Below are 15,922 nucleotides of genomic sequence, written 5' to 3'. Positions count from 1 at the left end.
TTGCCCTTTCAGGCTTTTATTGCCCCGCTGGCTATGTAGGTTTTCTTATTGCGGTACGAAAGCATCGGCGATTTCTGCTTTTAGTGGCAAACCCGCCTGCGGAGCGGGGGCTTTGCCGGGGGCAGCGGGGCGGGCAGCGCTCCGGCAGGGGCGGCTCTTGCAGGGCTGCAGGCACAGCCCCGAGCCGCCAGAGCCCCGCTGCAGCACCAGCCGCCGCCGCCGTGCCTGTCCTAATGGGGAAAATAACTGGTATTACTGTAAAGAGGAAAGATGTAATCGAGTGTTGCAGACTGAAGTTATAGCTGAATGCTGTGCTCGCACACATACAGCTGAAATTAAGGGAAGAAGCGCAAGGCTGGGGTGTGCGGCGTGGGAATCGCATTCCCCTGGCGGCGCCTCTTGGTTGCATGCTGCGGCGGTGACGTTTGACGTTTGCTGGTGTGGCATTGGGGTTTGGCCGCTGTAGGGAAGGGTGCAGGTCCTCTGCCATGCCCGGCGTGCTGTCCCGCGGGCTGCGAGAGGGGTGCCGGTCCCAAACAGGGCATCGCGGCGCAGGGGACAGCCTTTGCAGCCCCGGCAGCCCCATTCCAGCCGCATTTGAGGCTGAAGTCCCCTTTGGCTGGCTGTATTTCTGCAGGTGGAAACCGCCGTGACATTTTAACATCGACTCGTGGCCGTGCCTGTGGCTTTCACCAGGGCGACAGTGGAAAGCCGTGGTGCTGCCGGCGCCGTGCCGGGGCGTGGGGGACGTGCCAGCCCCGCCAGCCCCGTGCCGCTGGCTCCAGCCGCAGCCTGGGGCCGGGGCTCGGCGAGCGGGTTGGGGATGCCCCTGGGATCTCGCGTGCAGCTCGGCTTGCCCAAAGCCGGAGGGGGTGGCTGTGGAAGCCCAGGCGGCTTGGCCTGGTGAGCCTGAGTCAGAGCAGCGTTGCAGCACCATATGTGTTCTCCTTGCAAGCCACGGCACGCATGGTATTCACGCTGATTAGGCTTGCCGATACTGAACCTCACGTTTGGCCTGCGCATCTGTTCAGTGCGATACGAGTGTGTTTTTGTTTTGTTTTTTTTTTTTTTTTTCCCTGGGAGTGAACCCAAGCATCCAGCTGTGGCCAGATTCACCCGGGAGAAAAAGAGAGTCTTGTTGGAGCAAGTCAAACCATCCAGAAACAGTGCCGGTGCATGTTTCGTCCCAGCTGAGCTGGGAAACCTGAGTGGAACGCGGCTGCTTGCCGAAAACCCCTTTAAGTCTCGACATTGCATCTGAAGGTTTTGTCAACTGCGTTCAGAAAGTTCCTCCTCGTCTTCACTGGGAGGTTTTGCATTTCCCTGGTGATCTGTCCTCCTTTCGGATCTGCTGGCCTCCATCTGCATTCCTCAGCGCTTGGCTCTCCCCGCTCCTCGCTCGAGCGGCGGTGCTGCAGGAGTCGCGGCGCTGTGAGTCTCCGCAGCCTGCAGAGCTTGGGCTGCCCGTGGCGGTGTTTCGCCCGTGCTCCCGTCCCCGTCCCTGTGCAGGGAGAACATGCCGTGACCACGCGGCGGCTGAGCGAGCCCCGCGGGCTCCTCCTCCCACCGCTCCGCGCTCCCCCGGCCCCATCCAGGAGCAGCCCAGGAGAGCACAGGCAGATCCACAGCCTTAATGAGCACGACAGGATAAGTCACGGTTATGCAGTTTGTGAGCGCATCGATTCTGTGCGCGTGTGCCCCGGCCTGGGAGATGAAGCGGAGCTGATCGTGCTCCCCGGGTATCCCTCACATGGCCACCGGTCACGGCGAATCGCTCTCCCCGTCACCTCCTCCTGCGCACATGTGCCTTTTAGGAATGATTATCCAAGTTCACGATGGGCCGGTTTGCTACCTGGGACACCGGTGATTGGTGCCGCAGGTATAATCTCTTTTTAAGGTGCCACAGCCTTTTGGGTTCTCTTACCAGAAGCGATGGGTGGCATCTGCGTTTATAAGGGCACTTGATGAACAGATTCTATTTCCAGTCTCCTCTGTTTCTGATATCGCAGGAGAGGAGCTTTGATTTTTAAAAAAGCCGCGGGCAGGCGGCTCTCACGAGCTCTGCGTTGCAGCGCAGCGCTGCACAGTGCGCCCGCGACCACACGCCGGCTGCAGTGCCCGCTGTCAGGCAGCGTTCCCGAGGCCCACGGGCTGCCGGGGCACCCGCCGTGGGTTTGGGCAGGGAGCGAGCAGTCCCCGGGGAGCTCAGGGCCGTTCTCTCCGGCACACGGCTCCGCCGGCCCCTGGGAGAGGGGCGAAGCCGAGCGGCGGCAGCCCGGCCCTCACCCCGCGCTCCACCTACACGCTCATCAGCTGCAGCCCAATTAAACTCAATAATGCGCAGGGATGACTTGAATGCACCCAGGAACATTTCCCAGAACTCATTAGATTTTGCCCGATAAATAGCCCCGATTGTGGGCGCGGGCAGCTGCCCGCTCTCCCGCCGGCAGCGTGCGCCGTCCCAATTAAACGGGTGGAAATGGGGGAGCTGGGGGGGAGGGGAGAGGGGCGCTGAGCGCGGGGTTTCGCGGTGGCCCGGCTGAGCCTGTCCCCGCACGGGCGGCTCTGCTCCCCCGGACCCGACGGTCTTTGCGAGGGCTCGGTGGGAGCGTGGCCGCTGCCGCGGCGGCGTGGTGCCGGCGCGGGTTGGTGCAGCTCCCCCGTACCGCCGCGCTCGCCCCCAGCGGAGGGCATCCAGGGACGCCTCTGTCGCCCCACGTGCTGCCTGCGGTCGCTGTGCTTTCTCTCTTTTGTTCGCGTCCAGAGTCAAATGTGAGTGTGTCGTTTGTAACAAACCACCCAGAGCAGCCTAAATAATTTCGGGGTTCGCAAGCCCTCTGCAGGATTGGCTTGTCAGGTTAAACAGAAGCTCTGATGGTGATGGCAGATGTGAAATATGTCTTTACCGGTAGCAATACGAATTAGCTGCATCATTTTCCATCCTATAAGGTCTTGTTAGGCCAGCCATAACAAGCACTTTGTTTTCAAAGGTTTGTCCCAGGCATGGAAATAGAAACACTCCAGACTTCGCCTTTGTTCCCGCTCAGATGTTTGTTTTCTCAGAGATTTTTTTCTGAATCGGGGAAGATATTTGAACTAACAGCAGCACTCTTTGGCTGAGGCTTATAGACGTGTATTTATATATACGATCCATACACAAAGTAATTCCGGCCACAGAAAGCACGAGTTCTGTGGGGAGCAGAGCCCAGTGCCCGCATGGCATCCCCTGGAGATGCCGTTGCTGGCTGGGAGGTGCGTGGTCGCCCTGCCCGCTGCGGCTGGGGCAGCCGGCTCGGGGCAAGGGGCTCATCGAGGTACCACCACGTACCGGCCGGACCACGTCCACCGGTATTAAATAATCCCATTGATGCCAGTCCACACCTCAGAATTCTCCAGTTTGTGCATTTTTTGTCGCCCTCGGCTCTCTGCGGTGCCGGCAGCTGCTGCTCAGCCCCCAGCGCTGGGCTGGTGCCGGGGCTCGGCCGTGTTACTGGGTGTTACTGGGAGGAGTGGGCAGCTCCCACGTGCGGCACCGCAGCGTTCTCTGCTGCTCCCACAGTACAGGTTTCTTTGTAGGTCGCTGGAGAAGCAAATGAGTTCTTTAATTGGATTTCCATGAAAATAAATAAGAGCTGCTGACCAGGCTGAAGAAAAGTGAATCGTTAACGTCTGTACCGTGAAAGCGGGTCAGCGCGGCGCTCCCCCGCCTGCAGCACCCCCGGCTGCGCTGCATTTCCCCTCCGTCACACGGCGCTGACTGCGAGCCGGTGCAACGGAGAGATATTTACTGTTCCCTGTGCTTCCTCTGCACTGAAGCTTGACTACCAATTACTCTGTATTAAATTATGTTTGGTCATGCCGGCGATTATACAGTATCCAAGCAACCCAGGCATAATCTAATTTAACACACAACATGGATTTACTCCGCTCCCACTCTCCTGTGTTTTTCCGGAAGTGAATGTACAGCGAGCGGGTGCCCACGGGCACTGCGGGAGCCCCGACCTGCCCGTCCGGCTGCAGGGAGCGCGCTGCCGCGGGAGCCCTGTGCCCGGGCTGTCCCCGCGGGCGGCAGCGCTGGGGCTGCAGCGGCGCTGGCTGGGTGCGCGCGTGCGCCCAGTGCGTCGGGGCTCCACGGAGCCGAGTCCCTTTGCCGGGCTGCGCGTTGGCCGTGGCGTTGCAGGCGGCAGATATTCCGCCCGGTCTGTCCCAGGCTGCCGGGCCGACCTCCCGCTGAGCCCGGAGACGCGGGGGAACCATCGTGTGCTGCGAGGAGGGGGAAGAGCCCCAAGTCCAGAAGTCAGCGCTGGCCCGGCACGTTGCAAGCACCGAGCGGGAGTTAAGGGATTGCTCTGCACATTTCTCCCTTAGTTGTTGGTTCCCACCTCCTGCTTGAGCTGGGAGTGACTTCTGCAAAGCGTGGATGGACAGAGAGCTGAAAAAGGACCCATCTAAATTAATATTAGTGCAGTTGCTTCCCGAGTGCACTGTGGGCCGGAAGGAAGCAGCAGGTTAAAAGGAAAATACTGCAAGTACTTGGAAACCTTCTAAAGGGCAGCTCAGGAGTGGCACGAACAATGCCTGCCCAAAAGCACCGACATTAAGCGCTTTGGGATGGGATGGGATGGGATGGGATGGGAGAACACCCCATCCTTAGAAACAGCGGCATTATTTTCTAGTACAAAGGATGATGAAGAAGTAGAATTTATAGTAAATTATCGTGTGGATAATGGCGGTGGAATTTGAAGGATGTGAAAGGTGAATCATGTTTTGCAGCGCAGCTTTGGTAACCGAGTGCTGTGAAGACTCCTGCTGGAGCAGTACCCCCAGTACAGATCACGAGTTCATGTGCCACCCGACCCGCACCGCTGCGAAGCGCACGCAGGGAAGCGGAGCTGGGTGCCGGCTGCGGCAGGGAGGCGAGGGCCAGCGCGCGTGCCCGGGCGCGTGGGCGATCCTCGGGCAGAGGGCAGAGCCAGCGCTGCGGCCGGTGCTGCCGGGCTGTGTCCTGGTTGAGAAGCCATTAATGGTTTAGCCCGAAATAATTAACGGGACCGTGCACAGCTGCCTAGCCGTAATGAGTCAATGACAATGCAATTTATTAGAGTGATGTATTACATGGTCACGGTAATGAGAAATGGAGGGACCTAATTTTGTAAGACTTAGATCGATTCAGTTGTTTTTTTATAAATGAACGTTGTTTTACTAACCACAGAAGATCATTAAAATTATTATTTTATTAGTACTTTTCAAAACTATTTGAATTACAGCTGCATTTTTCAAAATCCAAATAGGAGCGTGTGAGCGTGTGTCTGAAATACAGATGATGCTGTAAGAACGTCGTTGGCATCTGTAAATGTCTGGGCGGGGAGGCGTGCTGCAGCGGGGGGAGAGGTTTGAATCCCTGTGTCAGTAGGAGGTTTTTTCCTGTAAGTACGCAAGTTTTTGCCTAACTAAGAATTTGTTTCCTATTGGACTTTTTCTGCCTTTCTCTCCACTCCGCGAGGCTGTGACGCCCTGAAGAAAGTTTACTTCTACCCCACCGGCTCCGTGGGGCGGGGCGGGATGGGGATGGTGCTGGTGCTGGTGCCGGTGCCGCTGTGTGCTCAGTTCGGCCGGCTCCTGCCCCCGGTGGGGACGGGGGGAGGCTCTGCGCCCGCCCGGGGACGGGGACGGCGGGACGGATGGCTGGGGGCCGTGGGGAGAGCGGGGTGGCAGCTCCTCAGGTCATCGTCTGTAACCAGAGCCTTCCTCTGGGGCTGCCCATCGCCCCCAGCCCCGCGGCTTACTGATACAAGAGATTTCTCGGACGCTTGTGATAAAATATTCAGAGCTTCCTGAAGTGGGAGAAGTTACGGGTAAGAGGGAGGTACCGCAAAGCTCCCAAGGGGCTTTCGCCAGGACCTCCGCACCTTTGAAGTTGTAACCCAAGCCCGGACTTGGTGGAGGTGAGAGCTCTGCATATATATGCCCCATCCCTGGAGGCGGTCAAGGCCGGGTTGGACGGGGCTTGGAGCGACCTGGGCTGGGGGGAGGTGGCCGTGCCCGGGGCAAGGGGGGGACTGGATGGGCTTTAAGGTCCTTTCCAGCCTAAACCATTTGATGATTCTAAGATATTCTCCAGGGACATAACGCACCAGGGGTGAGACTTCTTGCCTGGAGGGAAAATAGGGCTGAAGTTGCTGTTGTGGGGAGCTACGCCAGCAACTCTGAGCCCCCGAGCACCCCTCGGTGGTGAGGTCCCCTTCTGCTGCCCGAGGAACTGTGTACAGGGATGAGGAATGAAGAGTTCTTTGCTGGATCAAGTGAGATTTGGATGGAAAGCATCTTTTCTTTTACGCCAGGCCTACTTTACGCTGTGCTGAAATAAGCTGAGCGCGCACACAAATGAGCACTGTGGTCACGGCAATAACTTTTTGGGACAGTCCAGCAAGATCTGAGTCTGAGCCTCACTTTGTGCTGGCCTGGTGCGTTTGTCCAGGGAAAACAGGAGAGAAAGAGTAAAGGGAAAAGACACTTAAAAACCCCCTTAGGCTGAAAGGGTGTGATTGCAGTGCCTGAGGTCGTCGGGTTTCCTGGTTGAAGAGGTCAGGAGAAAACCACAAGAAAGAGTCACAGCTGTGGGGCTTCCACCGCAGGTCCGCGTTGCGTCACCCGCGCACGTGTCGTTGCGTTACGTGTCGTTGTGTGACTCCAGCACAGGACTCGGCCGCAGTCTGTGGCACCCGGTGAGGTTGGTCACCTCAACCCGGCGTTTGCCACGGGGCAGCTGAGCACCCACGTGCCCCGGCACTCGCGGTCGGACGCGGCACCGGGACCTCCGGGCTGCGTCCCCCAGCGCGGCGTGCCCTCGGTGCACGGCAGCGGGGCTCTGGCGCCCAGCCGGGCCAGAGGACGTGACCCAGTAGGGCTGTTGATGCTTGGCGCCACCGAGACCAGTGGCCCGACTGGAGCTACTCCAAAGTGACCCCCCCCCAAAAGCCCGTTGGTGCCAGGGCATCAGCGCGGGCTGTGTTGCTTTGCTGAACTGATCCGCTCCCGCTGGGCTGCAATGCTTGCGAACAGAAAACTGGACGGAGGTGACGGGGAGGAAGGCTCGAGCGTCGGTGGGTCCCCGGGAGAGCGGGTGTCCGTGTCAGGGGGATTCCGTGGTGGGGTGGAGAAGGGCGCGTGTGTGTGTGGGTCTGGGGGTAGAGCCCGATGTTCCCCTTCCCGCCTGGTTTGGATGGGCTGGATGGGGCTGACGACCTCTGGTGCAGGCGAAAGCTTTAATGGGTGAGAAGGAATTGGATTTTGGAACATATTAGGTCACTCATTCAGTTGGAGAGCAGCGTGTGTCAGAGGTCCAACAATTTGTTTTTAGAAGGGTTTTAAGCATTAATGATTCAAGATGTTTTCCTGGGAGTGGTTTGCAACATGAGACTCGGTGGCCGGGGTAGCGTCGGGGTTTTATGGGATTAGTCAATTCGCCGAGGCTGAAAGGTTTCTCCTGACACAATAGTTGAATTTGTACTTTTCCACATGGCTGAGCCTTCAAGGAGCTCACCAGGAGTGTAAAAAATGTAAACAGCATTGTAAGCCGTGTGCCAGCCCTGAGGCAGGGAGGGGGTTTCCGTGCTGATTAGTTCTATCACCTACTTTTTTTTCTTTTTTTCTTTATTTTTTTTCCAGAGTTGCAAATAATCACAAGCAGAACCTGATGACTGTTGCTAATCTGGGTGTGGTATTTGGGCCAACACTGCTTCGACCTCAAGAGGAAACAGTCGCTGCCATTATGGACATCAAATTTCAGAACATCGTGATTGAAATTTTAATAGAAAACCATGAGAAGGTAATGGCTTCACTTGCTTCTTTCAGTGCAATTATTTTATGAAAATGAATTTGTCTCTCTTTACAAACTGCAGTCGCCGCTCCCCGGGCCCCCCGCGCTCCCCATGGCCAGTGGCACTGGCTTCGCTGCAGACGGTGGGTGGTGGGCTGCTGCCGGTACCTCCCGGGTGCTCCTGCCAGCGATGGCGGGGACGGGGATACGGCACAGAGCCGGTACCTCCCGGGTGCTCCTGCCAGCGATGGCGGGGACGGGGGATATGGCACAGAGGCTCCAAAACTGACGGTTCTGGGGCTGTAGTTGTGTAAGAGCACTGCTGGTAACCCGCCTCTTCTGTGGTCATCTCAGGGTGAGTCAGCACGGCCGTGTCGCCATTGCAGAAATCCTCCTTTCTTTCCCTTTCCATTGTTTCATAGGAATTTGTCCCTAGTTTCAAGAGAGACGAGCGCTAAAAGAAATTAGTGCGAGATGCACGCTTAGACTGGCTTCCTGCTTTCCTGACTGAGTCCGGGTTTATTTAAGCACTGGCTCTGTCCACAGCGTTGATCTCCTAAATGACGATGCATTTGTGTCTGTCTGTCGGCCGTAAGGAGGTTCGTGTCAGTGGCGCGGAGGGGCCCCGGCGCTGCCTGTCCCTCCCGGCCGGCCGCGTGGGGAGGCTGCATGCAAACACCAGCGCTTAAAAAATGCCATTTTCTTCTAAATTCAGACAGTTCCCCGTTTACGGTCTATTGTTTGTCTAGTTTTGGTTGGAAAGAAATAACTAATTTGTGCGTTCGGGCTGTGAAAAAAGAAGTAGAGGCGAGTTTGCCCCCGGCCGGGGCTGCCGTGACTCCGGTGCGGGGTTTTGCTTGTAGGCGCCCTGAACGTAACGGGTTTCTCGCAGGTTAAGGTGCGCGGCTGAGCCTCGGTACCCGCGGTGCGGGCAGCGGTGCCGGGGCACGTCCGCGCGGGGCTGCGAAGGCGCATCAAAAGCGCAGCCAGCGGGGACGGGGAGACCGTCTCTGTGGTTGTGTGTTCTGGAAGAAACTGCCTCCACGGGCATATAAGGGCCACGGTATTTATTTAGGACGGAGGAGCTATTTTGTTCTCCTCCGCATGGAATGTAGTGGCGATGATGGCTTAATGATGAGCTGCTGCGCAGAGGGGCGCGAGCAGCGGTGATGAACGTGCGGTGGTGGGCGCAGCCCGGCTCCCCCAGCCCCGGTCCTGCCTGCCGGAACCGGCACGAGTCCTCCTGTCAGCCTTCGGCGGTCACCTCCGCCCGTCCGTCATCAATCTGTCGGTCCAGAGGAGCACTTACCGCCTCTCCCGGGCTCTCGGTGCCGATGAGCTCCTCGGCTGTGCCGCCGGCGTCACGAGCAGCACGGCGCCGCTGCGAGCGCGTTTTATCTCCCTTCCCCTCGCTGTGCTTTATGGAGCCCTTCCCTCGCGGGCCCTTACGGAAACACGTCTTTAGACATCGATTTACTTTTCTGCCTGAACCGAGTCTCGTGCTGTGCCAGCCGAGCGCTCCATCAGCCGGCAGCTGTGGAGGAATCGATGAGGGCCGTCTGCAGCGATCGCGGCTGGGAGGGGGCAGCTCCCCAGCCACATCCCACCTCCTACCCCAGCCTGTCCCGGATGGTTCCCCCTCCTTAGAAGTCATTTACGGCACCGGCAGAAGGGTGAATCTGCAAGTTGGTTACGTATACTCGTCGCCAGTTATTTCTGCGGGTGGGTGTAGCTGGTGGCCGGGGCTGAGGCTGCCGGGTGCGCACCGGGGCTGGCAGCGCGCACGGGGCCGGCGCCGGCTGCTGCTGCCGCTCCACATGCGGACGCTGCGGGTGAAACGCCTGTGAGCCCCTGTCCCCATTTCTCCGGGGCTCTGGGGAAAAGATCCAGGGGAGGAGGGGGATAGGAAGAGGTATCTTCAGGAGCGGAAAATCTCCTAAACACAGTTAGTGCCAGTTTAGCGCCCGCTTTAGGAGTGTTTCCTTTCAGTGTACTTCTTAATTTGGATTGATCGGAGCTCGTTGAAGGCTCCCCGCAGAGCTGCCGGAGGTGATCAGCAATATGCAAGTCGCCTGCGCTTCTGCTGCTGGTGCTTTATATTGTTTTACACCGGTGACTCACAGACACTGTTTATGATTAAGTACATTCGCAGGGAAAATGTAATTGATTTGAATGGTTCCTGGCAATCAGCAGCTGTCTGCTGTTACATTGTGTTTCCCCCAGGTAAGTGGAATGCCGCTCCCGTCAAAATTACTGTTGTCATTGTGTAACCAACAAAAAAAAAAAAACCAACCAACCGAGCTTGGTGGCTTGGCGATAACATCTCTTGGTCTGAGTAACCGCTGGCAGCTTGTTTGCACGGTCGCTTCAGGAGGTTTATCTGATTGCCGGGGCAGCAGAGGGGGTTTCAGGGGTGTTAATCAGCGTTCCCTGCTCGCCCGCCTGCGTTTGCCATCGCCCCACCTGAGATCCAGCTCATCTTCCACCTGAGATCATCCCTGGGGAAGAACATCCGTCCCGAAGCCATACAAGTGTTGGAGGAGGATGCCGCAGGGTACGGTGCCGATCGCCCAGTGTCTGCGCTCGCGCTCCCGTCGGCACGGCCGCTGGATTCACGCGTGCCCTGTGCGTGACGTTTCCGCTGTGCCTCGGGAGCCGTGTGCAGTTTGGGGTTGTAGTCAGCAAAACAGGGACTTTCTGAAGATTCCCAGAGTGGTGGGTAAATTATGGTTTGCTCTTTGGTGCCAGCGCGTCCGACACAGACCATTAAACCCTGTGTGTAATCCAAAAAGTTAAATCGTTTTGGAGTTTTAACAGCTTTCCTGGTCTCGGATCCGAATTGTTTTGTTGTTCTCGCAATAACAGAAATAAACTCTGAGGAGGTTTTTAAAGCTTCTCAGCCATGTTCTCCTCGAGAAGGTCTCTGCTCACCGGGGTACCGCAGCCCTCGCGAGTGTCTTCACGATTACAGCTGCCACCGGGAACTGCTGCGCTTCGGTGATCTCCCATGGGTTGTAGTGACACCACATCTTCTGGAAATCTGGAAATGTGGAATAGTGTTGGGAAGAGAGTAGGGTCGGGGCTGGGGGAGGAGGGACGACGGCTCCGTTTGCCTGGAGCCAGCAAACGGGAACCCTGGCAGAGCCGAGCGGGAGCGCTGCCCGGCTCTCGCCTGCCCGGCGCTACCCAACGAACCCACACAATGTCCGGTTTCTGCTTGACAAGATTTATCCGTTAGCAATTCTCAGCCTTCCCTGTGTATGTCTGTGAATACAATACATGAAGGTAATGTGTTATAAAATATATCCTGACTATATACAATTAAATGGATAAAATTATTTTCTTGCATGGCTCTGGCTGTTGCCATGACAGGCAAACCAAGAGCGCATCCTGTGCAAACAAGAAGAAGGATGCTGTGTTGTACGCCTGGTTACTCGGGTGAATGCTATTTAACACCATACTTCTGATTTAAAAATTAAATGTTAGCCAAAAGTAATATTGAAATACTATCGCATCTGAGAATTGCAGATGTCCATCCATGTTCTTTTCCAAAGCTTAATTTTTTATAGCTTTCTGGAAAAGGCCGTTGTTCTGAGGTTTTACAAAATTAAGAGATCGATTTACTGTCCTGATGTTCCCTCCAGACAAAAGGCTGACCAGGTGAAATGTTAATGCAGCCAGTAGCGATGACAGAGACCGGTTTATGCAGGGAATTACAGAGACCCGAACAGTAGCCGCAGCAAATGGTGAGGACCAATACTGAAGGCAGAGCCCTCAGCCCCTCGTCTTCGTTTTGTTCTTTTCTGTAATTAGCTGAAATGTTTAGTGATGCTGTTGGCAGTTTTAGCCAGTCCTTGTGTAAGACTTCGTACCACCGATGTTTCGACAGTCACAGCAGCTTCTTATTCCCCACGTTCCTTGAGCGAGTCGGGATGCAGCTGTGTGTGCGGGAACACCCCGAGCTGCTGGCCGGGGCGCAGAGACCGGGGCTGGACCTTCAGTGCTGCTGTACCGCGTCCCTCTGCTTCGGGCAGGGACCTGACCCCTCTGTTGCCCCCTCCCTTGTAAGAAAACGGGCGTAACGGCCAAGCAGGAGGAGATGCTGCAGCGCGTGCCGGGGTGCGGGGAGGGAAGGAGGGCTCTGACGGAGGGGGCACCATCCCCGGCACCCCCAGTGCAAGCGCGGGCGGCCCGGCAGCGGGGAGCCGTTCCTCCGGCACTCGTGGGGAGCGGTGCCTCGTCCCTCCCCGTGCCCAGAGGGTCGGTGCTGGGGATGGGGCCGCGGTTTCCCTGGAGGAGGTGCAGGATAAAGGGCGTAGCAGCACCTGGATGTGGTTCCTTCAGAGGTGGGAGAGGTATTTAAAAAAGCCTTTTAACTCCCGTCTGAGAGGAGGTGCCGCCGGGTCTTTGCCGTTTTGCAGACAGGGGAGAAGGTGGTGGGGAGCTGTGAAATTGCCGCTTGCATCAGGCCGAGGGAGCGAGCGAGCGAGCGTGGTACGGCTGTAAATGTGATTTATGAATCCTGGCTGCTCCTCTCCCACGCCAGCTATTAAACTGTCTCTCTCTCCCCATTAATTGGACTCTGTGACTGGGAGAGCTATACAACAGGTTTGTGCAGTGAGGAGCACGTCTCGGCTATTCTTGTTAAATTAAAAAATGAGACAAACCTGAGAAACTTTCCCGTGAAGAAGAGGGGGGGGTTGTGCAAGCGATGTCTGAGGGAGATGGAGTAGGAGGTTTTGGTCCAGCAGCGCCGGTTTCCTTTGCTGCTGAAGAGACCTGTGCCGTTTCCCGGTACACAGCAGTGGCAAAGTGGCATCCACAGTGAGCTGTTTATCTTGCAGTTCTTGGGGTCTATCCTTAGACCTTCAAAACCAGCGTTGTGCTTTTTTAAATGTAGCTGTTAATTGACTTTTCTCCATTGCGAGCGGCTAAATTTAGCCTGTGTGCTTTGTGCCGCTCAGAGGTGGTGGAGAGAGCGGCTTTTCATAGCCCTGCCGCCGCCTCCACATCGCTTCTGCCCCCCCTCGCCCGCCGCATCTCGGCGGAGGTGCCGTAGGGGACTTGGGACACCGCGGCGGTCCGTGGCTGAGCTCTGCGGGAAGGGCTGCGGTGGGACCCCATCACCCGTCCGTCTGTTTCGCGGTGTGCCCCGCTCTGCCCAGAGTCGACCACTGCCTCCGTCGTGGATGGGGCTGTGGGCACAGGAGTTCTGCAGGGAGGGCTGGAGGGAGGAGGGGGGGGGGAAGGGCTGGTGGGGCGCGGGGAGTGGGGTGCAGCAGCCGTGCGAGGTGCTGGGGAGCTGGTGGCCCCCAAACTCCCATGGGGAGCCTGGGAAACAGCCGCTTTGGAGGTGGGAACAGCCCTCCCTGCACCCCAACAGCCCTCCCTGCACCCCAACAGCCCTCCCCAGCACTTCAACAACACTCCCAGCACCCCATCAGCCCTCCCCACACCCCACCAGCACCCACTAGCACTCCACCAATCCTCCCGAGCACCCCGCCAGCCCTCCCCAGCATCTCACCAGCCCTCCCTGCACCCCAACAGCACCCCAACAGACCTCCCCAGCACCCCACCGGTCCTCTCCGCACCCCAACAGCCCTCCTTGCACCCCATCAGCCCTCTCCGCACCCCACCAGCACCCACCAGCACACCACCAGTCCTCCTGAGCACCCCAGCAGCCCTCCCCAGCATCCCACCAGCCCTCTCCACACCCCACCAGCACCCCACCAGCCCTCCCCAGCACAGGCGCCGGCGCTCCGATCAGCTCGCAGGTCCGGGCTGGGCGGCTGTTCGTAGTGCACTGCTCACCACGCTGAGCCATCACCCAGCAGCACGCGCTGCAGGGGCCCGTCCCCGCTGCGGGGACCCGCGCCGCGAGCCCTTCGCCGTGCGTCCCCTGCCTCCTGCGCATCTCCCTGCCGCCGGCGGTGCGGCCGGCGAGCGTGCGGCGTGGGGGTCGGTGCCGCCATCTGCACTGTGGGTACTTGGGCTGATGAGGCATTTTAACTGAAATAGGAAGTTGGTTATGATACGTTGGAGTGTGCAAGATCTCAGGTGCTGAAGCTTTTAGTAACATTTTTTCATAGCAACGTTCCAGCTGCATTTAAAAAAGCGACCTCCTTATAAGCTGAGGCTGGTTTTAGTCACTGAGTTCATAATTTAAGAGCGTGTATATCTTCTCTTATTAAAGAGCAAAAAAAGGAAACGAAAACCTGGAAGTTTGTTTTCAAGTGTGCTGTGGGAAATCATTGCATGAAATGCAATTCGTAACTCAGTACTTTTATCTTGCTTGATTTATACATTTCATTATATTTCCCAAGCAGAACTTGCTATTGAAAAGCAATTCGGAAGCCAGAGCACGTTAAAGCAGGCAGTGGCCGCGCTGGGTATGGGGAACAGAACCCAGGACAGGCAAGGGGTCCCTGGTACGACTGCGGCCCCCCGCGCTGAGGATCCCGCCCCAGAGGAGCTGCATTTAGCACGCACGGCGAAGGGCTCGCGGCGCGGGTCCCCGCAGCGGGGACGGGCCCCTGCAGCGCGTGCTGCTGGGTGATGGCTCAGCGTGGTGAGCAGTGCACTACGAACAGCCGCCCAGCCCGGACCTGCGAGCTGATCGGAGCGCCGGCGCCTGTGCTGGGGAGGGCTGCTGGGGTGCTGGGGGGTGCTGGTGGGGTGCAGGGAGGGCTGGTGGGGTGCCGGTGCAGCAGCCACACAAGGTGCCGGGGAGCTGCTGCCCCCCAAAGCCCCGTGGGGAGCCTGGGAAAGAGCCGCTTTGGAGGTGGGACCGGCTGCGGGCGGGCGCGCGGGGTGGAAACGAGCAGTGCTGCGTGCGGAACGCGCGGCTTGGGCTGCTTCGCCCTCCGCTCGTCCCTAAGCCCGGGAGGAAGGTGAGAATGAGCTCAGCGGAGCTCTCCGGGAAGGGCTGCGGTGGGACTGCATCGCCCCTCCATCCGTCTCGCAGTGTGCCCCGCTCTGCCCAGAGTCAACCGCTGCCCCCGCCGGGGCCGGGGCCGGGGCCGGCGCAGCAGTTCTGCGCGGTGATTCACCGCTGCTGCCTGCGCATCGCCCCGTCTGCGGGCTCCCACGCCAACCCCGAGCCCGGGCAGCGAGTCCCTACGAACAGAAAGGTTGGGGAGCGGTGTCCTTAGCCACGAGGTGCTTGTTCGTTGGGAACAGTTCATCAGTTCCTCTCCGAGGGCCGTACGCGCTGCCCTTCACACCCGCCTCGTCATGCTTTGGGGGAAGAGATCTGACGTGAAAATTTTTGGCCAGCGCATCTTGGCTCTCCAGCATTTATTTGTAGAAACCGGCGTGGAGGGTTTGTGTGTGTGTGAGGATTTTGTTGTTGTTACACGAAGCAAACCAATTAAGCGCTGGCAGCACTCCCGCTCGCTGGCAGGCGGCACCTGACGGCTCTCTGCAAGGCCAGGGCTGCCGGGGGGCGGCGACGGGGGCCGCGGGCTCCGGAGGAGTCCCCCGGCACTGCCAGGGCAGTGAGCTGCCGCTGGGACATGGTTTTCCTGTCGGTGACCCCCGGCAGTGTCCGGCAGGGACAGGGACAGCAGGGACAGACACCGAGGGACGGTGTTCAGTGTCGCCTAGCCAAGGGAGACCGTGGGAGAGCTGGTCTTGGGGCAACGCTGCTGTTGTCTGAGCCCGAGGTTCCGGACAAGTAACAATAAATAACCAAATGTCAACAACAAACAAAGCTGCTGCTCTTCACGTTCGTGTGGTTTTAAAATTCATAGAATCATAGAATGGTTTGGGTTGGAAGGGACCTTGCAGATCATCGAGTTCCAACCCCCCGCCCTGGGCAGGGACACCTCCCCCCAGCCCAGGTAGTGGTTTTCCGCCCCCTTGAGAAAAATGCGATCGCTCAGTTTTCTGGTGGCGGTGGCTGGAGGTGGTGCAGACTTTCCCGAGGTGGTCGGCACCGGTGGGTGCCAGGGTGTCGTGGGGAGGTGTACAGGAGGATGCGCCTGTTTGTCCCGCCGTCACCTGCTGGGGCACTCCGCACCCTCGAAAACTCAGCAGAGTGCCCAATTATTGGGGTTCTTGACATCTTGCAATGTGTGTCTTGGGTGAGGAATAGAGAAAAGG

General features: G+C 58.1%; 1 protein-coding gene across 1 annotated transcript in view; it reads left to right on the top strand.

The window, feature by feature from the left end:
- Positions 1-15,922, top strand: part of ARHGAP26 (Rho GTPase activating protein 26) — a 153,227-nt gene that overhangs the window by 95,765 nt on the left and 41,540 nt on the right. Inside the window, exon 18 of the mRNA XM_082489744.1 lies at positions 7,669-7,828. Coding sequence (XP_082345870.1) covers positions 7,669-7,828 — 160 coding nt within the window. The remainder of the gene's footprint in view (positions 1-7,668; positions 7,829-15,922) is intronic.

This window comes from Vanellus vanellus (assembly GCF_965231255.1).
Source record: "Vanellus vanellus genome assembly, chromosome: 13".
Classification (NCBI taxonomy): Eukaryota; Metazoa; Chordata; class Aves; order Charadriiformes; family Charadriidae; genus Vanellus; species Vanellus vanellus.
The sequence above is the reverse complement of the archived record's forward strand: the minus strand, read 5'-3'. Positions and strand labels throughout refer to the sequence as shown.